Source organism: Neofelis nebulosa, chromosome 8 (assembly GCF_028018385.1).
Source record: "Neofelis nebulosa isolate mNeoNeb1 chromosome 8, mNeoNeb1.pri, whole genome shotgun sequence".
Lineage (NCBI taxonomy): Eukaryota > Metazoa > Chordata > Mammalia > Carnivora > Felidae > Neofelis > Neofelis nebulosa.
In genome coordinates this window covers 37028201-37040777 of record NC_080789.1, presented here as the reverse complement: position 1 = coordinate 37040777, position 12577 = coordinate 37028201, and the positions used below count along the sequence as shown (strand labels likewise).

Sequence of the window (12577 nt, the reverse complement as noted above, 5' to 3'; positions counted from 1 at the left end):
TAAATACATGGAACTAAGAGGGTATCATGCTAAGCAAAATCAGTCAGAGAAAGACAAATATATGACTTCACTCACATGAAGACTTTAAGACACAGGACAGATGAACACAAGGGAAGGGAAGCAAAAATAATATATAAACAGGGAGAGGGACAAAATATAAGAGACTGTTAAATATGGAGAACTGAGGGTTGCTGGAGGAGTTGTGGGAGGGGGGGATGGGCTAAATGGGTAAGAGGCATTAAGGAATCTACTCCTGAAATCACTGTTGCACTAATAAAAAATAAATAAAGACCACAGGATAATATAGTGGGGGCAGAGGATAGTTTCAGCACCTGGGTAACCTGCTCTCATGTTTCTGAATTTAAAACCGTAATAGCTGAGGGGTGCCTGGGTGGCTCAGTCGGTTAAGCCTCTGACTTTGGCTCAGGTCATGATCTCATGGTTCATGGGTCTGGCTCTGTGCTGACAGCTCAGAGCCTGGAACCTCCTTCAGATTCTGTGTCTCCTTCTCTCTCTGCCCCTCCTCTGCTAGTGTTCTCTCAAAAATGAATAGAAATGTTTAAAAAAATTTTTTTAAAATGTAATAATCCATTACTAAAATATTTAATTGAAATAATTCATTGAAAGCTGTGCTCATTTATTTTCAAAACATTTAATTTCATCTGAATTTCATACGGTACAAAAATATTACATGCTTAAACACATTCAAATAGAAAGTTCTTTCAGTTCTTTGGGCCACCTTGAAGGCAAATAAGTAAGAAACAAATAAATTGCAAAGCATACAGAAAATTTTCTTTCACAAGAAAAAAAATATTTGGACATTTTATACTTAGCGTAGCTCAGCAATCCATTTTATGTTAATAAATTTAGTTAATTGTTAGGAGGAACAGTATATATACAAAAGAACTCAATAGAGGGCAGCTATTTTAACTTTTAATTAAAAACATGGCTGCTTTAATTTTTTTCTTGTATTTTTTTAAGAAGATACTCCATTTGTAAATTCAAGTTTGGTTGGCCTTTTTTAGTCTTTTTGCTCAATATTTTGAATACTTCCATTTTCTTCTTTTTATAGAGCCTTTGAGCTTCTTCTCTCTCTTGTTTTCTCTTCTCAAATTCCTACAATTATTAACATGCAATTTGCATTAGTAACAAACAGTAGATACAGTTCAGTCATTGTGCTGAAATAGCTATTACCATGCAAACACTTTAGGCTTGTCTTAGATTTTGCAAAATAAGAGGTGTTACCTGTCGCTTAAGTAGTTACCTTCTGCCTTTACTCTATAATGCTCTAACACAGACTAACACAAAGTTATTAACGTTTTTTAGTTATTTGGCTACAACTAAAATTAGAGCACAGAGGAAAGAAGGCATATATATGTAAGATTTCATCATTTAATTAGATCTGGGATTTTAGAGATTACCTACTCCATATAATACAAAAATCTTCACTTGTAGAATATCTGGTATTCTATTTAATTTGCCATCTGACAGATTTAATTAAGGAAACATTTACTGACTATATACTAGGCAAAACACTGCTAGGCATTATGATTGTGATTAAGAATTATGCTCCTTTGATTTGCTAAGATAAAGACTCAAATTCATTTGAGTATAAGAAAAATAATTCAAATTTTTATGTAAACCTGAAAAGCACTATTTGAAATGCACAATATTCTTACAAAAGTTAAACAAAAGTTCTTAAAAAAAAAAAAAAAAAGCAATACATGTGCTGTTTCTCAATTTCCCTAGTAACACATATAGCACCCAAATGACAACAGCCTGTATTTGTATGTAACTTAATTATCAAAGTGCTTTCATATCATAGCATATTCTATTCTTAAAAAACTGTCATTCTAGGCTATTATCTTCATCTTACAGATGAAGAACTGACATTCCATGATATGGAAAGTGACTTGTCCCAAATCCCAAATACCCTGTAAGACCAAGTCTCCTATCTAGATCTTGTTAATGCAAAGTCTGATTAGCACTCAAACTTATGTCCTCCTATGGTATAATACTTCATTTACTTTAACAAGCACAAAAGATCTGGAATTTATTTGTGAATTCAGGTATATACAGGCTAGTTTACCTCTATGGAGTTTCTCTAAACAAAGTAAAAAAACAAAAACAAACAAACAAAAGAAATTGAAGTTTTAGCATCTATTATGGGTGCTTATTTAATTTATGTAGTTTTGATTTCTCATGGATTGATTGGTGTTGGCTTTTTCTCCTGACATCTGATATCCATAAATTCTAAGAAACTATCAATTTTCATGACTACAAAGCCTTAATATTCATATATATAAAGAAAATTTCAAAAAGATACCAAACGTTTTATAGTATAATGGTCCTTACTTTACCTGTTATACCATTTCCAAAGGTGGCAGTTAATAACTGACTGTTGCTGGTTAGAAAAGAGCATAATGTAACAAACTATGAAACAAATGTACAATACTTCCATGGAGAAATGTTTCTTCTTCATCCTAGTCTACCATCAGTTTAAAAATAATCAGGAGAATTGTACATGTTAAACTTCCAGATTTCTTAATTATACAAACTCTAAAGCTAAGACATAACAGAAATTTCATGTCAATACCATCTTTGAAGTAGTTTTTGATTGATGTGCTATCCTTTTTAAAGTGATGGATTAATATAGCTTCAATGCAAAAAATAGAAACCACAGATTGAACAATTTTGTTGAAGCTCTGCATCATCTTGTTTTCATTTGAAAAAGACTATTATAATTTTGGGCTTCTGAATGACAATAAAGACTGGTAACTTTTTGCTAAGCTAATCTAGTAAGTTTTTAATAGGCAAGATCAACTCTTTAGAAAGAAGTATTTTATTCTAACACCTCCCTCTTTTACCTGTTTCAATGTAAAATTATGATAATCTATTCTTCTCAAGTCAGTAGATCTCAAATTTTATTATACATAAAAATCTCGAGACACTTGTTAAAAGTGCAAGTTCCTAGACCATACTCTTAAAAACTGTTGTCCCAGATACTCATTAACCTATAAGCAGTATCTTTAAGATCCTATTCTTGACCTACTAGTATGCATGCCTTCTTGAGGATAATAGAAATGACTGAGGAATTTGTTAAAATTCTCCAGCTCTTCTCCGATCACTCATTTATTCAATAGCAATTTACAGAAAACATACTATATACACATACTAAGAACCACAGCTTTATGTATACATTTAGAATTAAAAAAAAAAAAGAATTTAAATATTTTAAAAGATCTTACTTGTTTCTTAGCAGTACGCTCAGCTTGTACTTGTTCATATTCTTCCTGTGCTTTTTGATTTGATGTTTTCTTTTTATTTTTCCTTGGAATAGTAATGGAGCTTTTTAAGATAAAGATATGTAAGTCAAAGGATTAAAAATGGTGCAACCAAAATTATGACACAATTATGTCAAATATAGTACTTGCATAGTAAAATGTCACTGATGCAAATGAACAGAGCAAGGAAGAGAGGCTGGAAGAGGACATCAATCTTATTAGCAAAATGTCCAAAAAAAAATATTAAAAATATAGTTACAGCTTTCAAAATACAATTAAAAAATAATTATAAATAAGTAATTATAGAGACTCTTTGAGAAATATTTCAACCAGGGACAACACAGAAAGCTTTGAAAGATTCTAAAATGTTAACAAACAGGAAAGCAAAGCAGCACAAGAATGACAGAAATGACAGTAGGAAGAAAACCTTAAATTGAAGGATGTTACAGAAGTTGTAGGTGGTACATGAACTTTAATCCCAAACTGCTTTGATCAACTTGTCTCTACTTAACCTATTCAATCATGAATGACTATACCTTGAACCTAGTCTCCATTTAAAACTGTTCTATATTAAAGTACTTCCCCCTCTCTGATGTCCCACTCTAATCTAATTCAACTACTGAAGCTCAGATGACATTCATTTCTCAAGCTATCTGATTCAGTAATTAATCTTCCTTTTCCCAGTCTCAATTTTTCACTACACCAATTCACAACTACAATAAAACATATTTCAACAGTTCCTTTCTTGAACAAATGCATAAATTATTCATTACCAGACTCTATGTACTGTTCTAACTATCAGTCTTATTCCTTGTCCTTTCATTGTCAAATACCTAGAAAGAACAGAAAATAGACTACAGATGTCATATCACATTCACTCCTTAACTTCTTGCAATTTGGCATTTGTTCTCTTTAATGAAACTATCCACGTCAAAAATGGCCTTCTAGTCAAATATGATGATTGAATCAATGGGCATTATTTAGTCTCATTTAATTGACCATTCACTATTTTTGAAAACTTCATTCCCTTAGTTCTAGTGACATTCTTCTCTCCTGCTCATGTTTTCTTTTCTTGCACCAGGTTTTTCCCCAAGTGTTTCCCTTCCTGGTCTCCATTCTTTAGGTAGTTACATCCACGTTAATAAGGACTATCTACTGAAAATCTCTCCAAAGTCACCAATGATTACCTAAACCATAAATCCAAAGACTTGTTCTTAAAGTCCCGTTTTTCTTGGACTTTACAGTGTTTGATACATGAACAATCTCTACTTTCTACAACTGTCCTCTGCTGACTTCATTGTTTCTGTATTCCCCTTTCTCCAATTATGACACTTCTATTTAACTTCTTCAGTAACTTTCTCCTGCTTTGACCTCAAAGTTAAGAAATCTTTAACAATATGATTTTTACCTTCATATTGTGTCTCGTGGTTTAACCCTCCTTACCTCAATTATTACCAAGAATGACAGAAACCTGCATTTCTAGATTTGCCAGAACTATACATCCATTATTCAATAATATGATGCACATGCCTACTGACAAAATTGAATTTTTAGCATCTGTTTCTATTTTCAATTGTACTTTTTCCTGGGGTCTTATTTCCTGTTACTTTTACCACAAGTAGCTAACAACTTTAAGCAATCTCTACACCCAAAGTGGGGCTTGACGTGACAAGCCTGAAACCAAGAGTCACACACTCTACCCACTGAGCCAGCCAGGCACCCCGAAGGGAGGCAGTGAGTGCTCCAGATACTAACAACTTTAAAGAACGGTGTTTTAGTGAACTAAAAAGTTAAGAGTCCCAAGTAACAGCTGGATTCTGTGCCAGTTTAGGTTTTAGCACATTTTAACTTGAGGTATGCATAGAGAAAGTTAAGTCAGCTCTTTTAAAACCCAAGTGTTATACAGCTATGCCATCTATTTGTTTAATTGCAACCAAGTCTATGTCCTCTGGGGGAAAAAATCTAGAATAGTAGTAACAGCAGCAGCTAACACCTATGTAGTACTTCCTATATACCACACACCTTTTTAAATACCTTACATAAATAAACCAGTCTTCATAGCACCATGAGATGGGTCAGGAGTACCACAGAGTCTGTGTGAATATCCATTCTGGAGTTGAACAAATGGCAGCTCTGAATCACATACTTCTTATTATCATTTCTATCTCAAAGAAGAGGCACCAGTATGTTAAGTCCAGCTCCAGAGTCTGATGTTAACCACTATACTATAATATCTCTCAAAGTAGTTGTTGGTTTTTTTCAACATGTACTTCTAACAAGAGTTTACCATGGTCCAAAAAAGTTAAATGCATTTGAGGCTGAAATCCAAAACCCACATCTTTTAATTCCAACTTCATTACTTCTTCCACTAACATAAATTAGCCTAATTCAGTCATTTTAGCTAAAAAGAAAGCTTCCCTGAAAATATTTTCACATAATTCACTGTGATTTCTAAAATGCCTTAAATGAGAAAAATTCCAAATTCCACAAACTGTCCTATAAACTCTTTCATAAAACACTACTTCTATCCAAAGGACTTGAAAAGAAAATAATACATACTTTATTCTTATGCTATGTTGCTCTGCTGCCTGAGGCTGCTCAGCACTACAATGTTCTTCAGACAAAGCTTGGGCAGTGCTACATTGTTCTTTTAGCAAAGGTTGATCAACTTGTTCTTGTGATAAACGCTGTTCAACTTTTCTAAGTTGCTTCCTGAGTCTTTCCTCTTCAGCTAAATAAAGATGTTTTAGATGATCAGGGTATCGATCTGTGAACTGGGATTCCTGTGAGGTTTGAGCCTTCTTTTCCTTCCACAGCAATTTCTTGTAATTTTGCTGAATCTTCAGTTTTCTTTGGAATGCGAAGCCTTGTCCTATTGAAGAATATCAGTCATAAATTAACTTTCTCAGAAAATAAATTCTATGAAAAATGTAGCTATTAATTTAACATGGAAAACTTTTTACATCATCACATTCAGAAACTCGAATTACTTTACTAGCAAAACTAGTTTTGCTTTAAGAAGTCATTTCATAAAACAGGTTTAAGAGAATGTAATGAATAGGATGCTGGTCCTTTGCAAAAAGACAAGGCTAATATTAGTCTTACACACTCAATAATCTCAAAGAAGAGAAAATGACTAATGTTACATAACTCCAACCGACTGCACCCAAAATCAAAATGAATTCCTTCATTCATCTAAAACACTTACTCTAGGTCTCCAATACTTTCAGAAAAAACTCACATCAATTATTTTACCTTAGAAAAGCACAGTATGACTGATTTTCGAAAGAAATTCAGTACAAAAAAGAGAAGACAGTGCATGATTTTCTGTACAGCTAGCAATTACGAGAAAACTGAACTTACAGTTTATACATTCCAAATGGGATTTGAGGACACGTGCAGACAGCAAGACAAAATAAAAACAAACTAAAGCGAAGTTCATTAAGATCAATAAAAGAAAACGGTTTCCAAAGCTTTGGGATATTTGTAATCAGCAAGGATTTGGGGCAGTACATTTCAGTCCCATCTTTCTCTATATCCTTTGCCTTAATACATGCAGAAGTGGACCCATAGATGCTCTGCTAACAGTTTCACAGAAAAATTGTAAGAAAAACAATTCTGATCAAGAATGGGGTTAAGTCGGGAAACACGTTTAAAGATTTAGTTAGCAACACCGCCTCATCTTCCATTCCTGAGCTATGGGAAGCCCATAGCTCCCATATTCCCATATTCCCTCTGCCCCAAGGAGGTCCGGGAATGGCCCCCTCTGCCCCAAGGAGATCCGGGTCTGGATCCTAAAGCCTTCTTCCCTGCTATGGCGAGTCTCATATCCTAAGATTTCGCAGGCCTGAGGATTTGTAAAAGGCTGCCTTCTTACATACCCTCTCGAACGCTTCCCACGAAGGCCTGCTGATGATTAGATCGCCACGTCCTCTGCTTCACATTCTTTTTCCTGAATGCGACCGGGGAAACTCCGTCGCTACGTGACCCAAAATTCCCTGCCGGCCACCGAGCCGCCGGCCTCACCGGCGCCATAGCACACCAACCAAGTCGCCAGGAAAAATCACAATGGACGCTGTGAAAGTACGTCATGAGACAAAAGCAATCAATCACCCAACTAGAGTCCAGATCGGAGACGTATTCATACGGTCTGAGTTACTTGCGACCGAGCCCTCGCCTTGCGGCTACGTTTGCGCCACCTACAGCCCGGGAGGGTGAGCGTCATGGCGGCTTCTTTTCCTCTCCCAGTGACCCAGGACCTGTCCACGTTGCGTGCCAAGTTGCAGGGACTGCTGCAGTTCCTGAGAGAAGCCCTGTCCATTTCCAGTGCACATACGGTGGACTTCTACACTGAGTCCGTGTGGAAGCAACTGGTCGACTTGCCCCCGGAGACCGTCCTGGGGGTGCTGAGGCGGTCAGCGGCCGAGGCGGAGGCTCGGTCCCCCGAGGCGCGCCGCCTGGTGGAAGCCGAGATGGGATCAGGTGAATGGCAAGTGGGCGGGGCGGGCTGGGAGCCGAGAGACCATCCGGCCCAACAGAGAGTCTCCCTAGCGGAAGAAGAGCGGAAACAGGTGTGCGGTGGGGCGGGCAGAGGCGGGGCCGGGAGGCACTCGCTTCGGGGCAGCGGAAGCGGGGTCGGGTTCGTGGCAGGGTGGGCCTGGTACGTTCTTCCGGGTTATCTCTATCGTCCTTGGGTTCTTGTGTATTTTCCAAATTTAAAGAGACAGGGAATCGTGCAGGAGCGTTGTTCTTTGAGTAATTCAACAAAAAGTTTTTGAATGGTGGGAAACAAGACGGACAATGCTTTTAGATTCCAAGTGGAAACGGCAGAAGATAAATCAACCCTTTATGAAATACATCAAGATAATTTAAAATAATAATGGCCAAGAAAAAATAAATGAAAACAGATGTGATAGCGATTGTGTGAGGAGACTGCTCTAATTTAGGTGCTAAGAAGTAGGAGAAGGCGCCAGCCTGCAGTGAGCCACAGGAAAGGATTTCAGGAACCAAAGAGGCCCAGAGGCACAAAAGAGCAGGACTGGTTGAGGTTCTGTAGAAAAGCTTGAGTGTCTAGAGCCAGGCATGGGGAAATGGCAGGTGTGGTCAGGGAGGTAAGCAGGGGCCGCATCACGCAGGATCTCCAGTCCTCTGAAATTTTAAGTGTGATGGGAAAACTTTGGAGTCATTTGGTCAATATGGGGACTTAATGTAAGTTATATTTGAAAAAAAAAATAGTTTTAATAATTGTTTGAAGAACAGACTAATGGAGCAAAAGGTGAGAGTCCAGTTAGAATGCCATTTCTGTAGTACAAGAAAGAGATGCCTGTGTCATGGAATAGGATGGTAGTAGTGAAGACCTGAAATATATACCCGAAATATGTACCAGTTCACGTGAAAATTGTTTGTAAAGTATCTACTGTGTGCCATGAATTTTTGTAGGCTCTTGGGTTTCTTGCCTTGGAGAAATTTAGATTCTACTGAGGTGAGTACATGTTAGAAGCAGAGATGACAGGACACCGTCAGGCTTCTGGAATTTCTTCCCTTTTGCTACTAGGCTTTCCCAACTTTGCACTTACTAGTGAACTTGATTCACTGAGCATTCTCCGAAATACAAAGTACCACTAGAGGGTCCTCCTGTAATAGGTAAATACTGGTTTCTTTAAAGGTACTGTTCATTGTAGAAAAGTTACACATCTCTTCAGTTTGCTCTCTTAATACCCAGTACTCACCTAGTAACAGGGCTTAAATTCTCAGTGTACATTTGTTGAATGAATGAATGACTCATGGTAGCTCCTAAAAAAGAAAAAAAAAAAGAAAGAAAAAAAAAAAACCCAGCAATTAAATATGAAGCCCAAGACTTTCATATGGGTTTTCACACAATAAAAGAATTAGATTTTTTGCATATCCTAATGATAATAATAGGGTTATTTGATATTTATTATTTACTCTACCGTGTGCTAAGTGTTTTCTTGAATATTTTCTCTTTTAACATTTATATCAGGCTTGCAAGATGGGTTCTGTTTTCGCTTCTTTGTGAAATTGCAACTTGAAATAGTTTATCAGGGTCACAGCAATGGAGATTCAAACTTGCATCATCTGAGGTCTTCACTGTAATGAAAGTTTATTCTGAATTATCTAAGAGTGAATTACAAAGGCTATTATCAAAGCCAACATTTTTATGACACGACTACATTCCTTTGTTCTGTTTTTTTTTTTTTTTTTTTAAATTTTTTTTTCAACGTTTTTTATTTATTTTTTTGGGACAGAGAGAGACAGAGCATGAACGGGGGAGGGGCAGAGAGAGAGGGAGACACAGAATCGGAAACAGGCTCCAGGCTCCGAGCCATCAGCCCAGAGCCTGACGCGGGGCTCGAACTCACGGACCGCGAGATCGTGACCTGGCTGAAGTCGGACGCTTAACCGACTGCGCCACCCAGGCGCCCCAATGTTGTTTTGTTTTTATTGTTTTCCCTTTTAAGAATATAAGAATTGTTTTGTTTACTGCTGTATCCCTAGTACAGTGCCCAGTCACTATAAGTGGTTAATAAATATTTGGTGAATGAATGAATGAGTGACACCACTTACTTGTTCTCTTGGGCTAGGAGTAAAATACTATCTTTTGGGAAAACCTTACAATCAATTTTTTAGTTATCCAACAACAGTGGAGTCTAGACCAGATTGTTCACTTTTGAAAAGTACCTGGCCCTGCATACTTTTATACATAATATTCACTTGTGCAAATGGTCAGCTGCCTTTACTATTAAAATAATGAATTTCTATAATTCACGCTTGTAAGGGATATTAATTTTTGTTCATGCAAAGAAAAACTATAGGCATTTTCTCTGTCTCTATATGAAGTCTGTTGTTTGTGTCATAGAAGAATAGTTTTTGCTCTTTTGACTATATTTGTATCTTATTAAAACTTACATCACATGTCTATGTACAGTAGAATTTAGCAGTTAAATTTTTAGACTTTTGTATCAGATGTGATTCAAATTCCAGTTCTACCACTATCTCTGTAACCTTGGGGAAGTTTGTTCACTCTCTCAGCAAACACTTACTTAGTGTCTACTGTGTGGCATGCTTTTCTAGGAGCTAGGGAAATAGCAAATAAACAACAACCCCGTCTTCATCTTGCTTGCATTCTAGAAGGAAGAGAGACAATTTTTAATGCCACAGAAAAATCAAGTATAGAAGGGAGGAATAAATAGAGGAAGTGCAGGAGGAAAGTTTGTTTGCAATTTATATAGGTTGTTCCAGCAAGAATTCATGTAGATATCTCTGGAAAAGAAACCTAGAAAGGAGAAAAATGAGTCATGAAGCTATCTGGAGGTAAAACTTGCCAGACAGTGAGAACAGGAAGTGCATAGGCTCTGATGTGGGAGTATGCATGGTGTGTTAAAGGAGCACCAAGGAGACTGGAAAGGATTTCCATCAGGGACCCGCATAAAGTGGGGTTTTCTGCTGATTCTGTATGAGGAGTTACAAATAAACACAATTCCCAGAGCTTCACTTGAGTTAATGCACAGTGTGTAAAAGTGCACCAGCAGATGTTTGGCCCAATCATTTGGTGTTTTATGAGACCAAGTTGTTTCTGAAGATCCTCAGGGTAGCTATTTTAGTAGATTTCTCTTACTAGGTGATGTTATGGTCTGGTCAGAGTCCTGAAAGTTTCTTCTCTGTCTGCCTAAAAACAATTAGAGAAGAAACATTTAATTCTCTAAAATAAAAAGGAAAGATACTGAAAATAACTATATTTTATGGATATAAATTACAAGTGTTATGGATTGAATCGGGACCCCGTCCTCCAAATTCATATGTTAGAATCCTAACCCTCCATTGTGACTGTATTTGAAGATAGGGCCTTTAAGGAGATGAGATTAAATGAGGTCAGTAAGGGTGGAGCCCTAATCCAACAGGAAGAGGAAGAGACATCAAGAGGGCACACAGAGAAAATCTATATGAGGACACAGAATGCAGCCATCTGCAAGCCAAGGATAGAAGTTTCCCCAGGAACCAACTCTGCCATCACCTCCGTCCTCCAGCTTCCAGAACTGTGAGAAGTAATTTCTGTTGTTTTAGCCACTCACTCAGTCTGTGATATTTTGTTATGACAGCCAGAGTAGACTAATGCAATGGGCTTTGCAGACAGGACTGCCAGAGTTCAAGTCCTGGCTCCACTTCTTACTAGTTTTGTTAACTTGGACTTCAACGCTTTGTACTTAGGTGCCTTATCTGTAATAAGGATAAGTATAGTGCCTATTTGATGGAGTACTATGAAAGTAACATGAGTTGATACAATAATGCCTAGCAAATAGCAGCACTTAACCCAGTCATTTATTTGACTAATGTTTATTGAGCACTTCCTACCTACCAGGTTTTATTCGAGACCCTACAGTTATGATACTGAATGCAACAAAATTCCTGCCACATGGAGCTTATGTTTAAGAGAGGGTAGATCCATAGTAAACCAAGCGTATATATGGTATATATATATAAACATAAATAAGTGAGATCAAGTGGCAGTAAACACAATAGAGAAAAGCAAAGCATGGAAGGGAAAGGGAAGAAGATGGATGGTGTGGTAGAGAGAAATGCTATTTTAGATTGGGTGATTAGGGAAGTCTTCTCTAGCAAGACAAAATTTGAACAGAAACTTGGAGAAAGCCAGTCGTACAGCTAAGTGGAGGAAGAGTGTTTTAGGCCAAGTAAAGAGCAGGTACCAAGCTGGAATATGCTAGGTGTGTTGAAAGCACAGAAGAATGGTCCAGGTGGGACTAGTGAATGATAAGATTTGAGAGGTGGCCTGGGGTAACTTTATATAGGACTTTGTAGGCCATACTGCTAGGGCCATCATCCCGGGGACATGGGATTGAGCCTGCACAAGGCTCTGCACTGAGCATGGAACCTGCTTAAGATTCTTTCTCTCTCTCCTCCTGCCCCTCCCCTGTTCACACACTCTCTCTTTAAAAATAAAAAAGATTTTGTGTGGGGTGTAATATGTGATTTATGATTTATGTGATATGTGATTTATGACTCTGGCTTCTGTGTGGAGAAGAGACTGTTAGAAGGGGAGAATGGAATCAGGAAGACATGATAGGAAGCTAATAAAATAACTTCAGGTAATGGCAACTTGAAGAGATCAGATAGTTTCTCTAGCAAACAACAATGATAAACAGTGGCCAGATCATTAAAAAACAACTACTGGAAGGTTTGGGAAGATGACGAAAGGTAGTTGAGAAGACTTTATTATAGAGGTTTCTACTGATGGATAAGAACTGGGAGTTCGTGGC

At 37.4% G+C, this 12577-nt stretch overlaps 2 protein-coding genes across 10 annotated transcripts in view; one reads left to right on the top strand and one right to left on the bottom strand.

Annotated features, from left to right (window-relative positions):
- Positions 1-633: 633 nt before the first annotated feature.
- On the bottom strand, positions 634-7376 carry CCDC59 (coiled-coil domain containing 59). The gene is made up of 4 exons (XM_058741895.1): positions 7166-7376; positions 5844-6156; positions 3249-3348; positions 634-1116 (listed from the first exon to the last, which is right to left on the bottom strand). The coding sequence occupies exons 1-4, from the start codon at positions 7374-7376 to the stop codon at positions 955-957; spliced, it is 786 nt and encodes a 261-aa protein (XP_058597878.1). The 3' UTR covers positions 634-954.
- Positions 7377-7507: 131 nt separating this feature from the next.
- METTL25 (methyltransferase like 25) overlaps positions 7508-12577 on the top strand; it is a 155980-nt gene continuing 150910 nt past the window's right edge. For all 9 annotated transcript variants that reach the window (XR_009265499.1, XR_009265500.1, XR_009265496.1 and 6 more), the window contains exon 1: positions 7508-7766. Coding sequence is in view for 3 of the 9 variants with exons in the window: in XM_058741892.1 (XP_058597875.1) it covers positions 7508-7766 (259 nt within the window). In the remaining 6 variants the exon portion in view is untranslated. The remainder of the gene's footprint in view (positions 7767-12577) is intronic.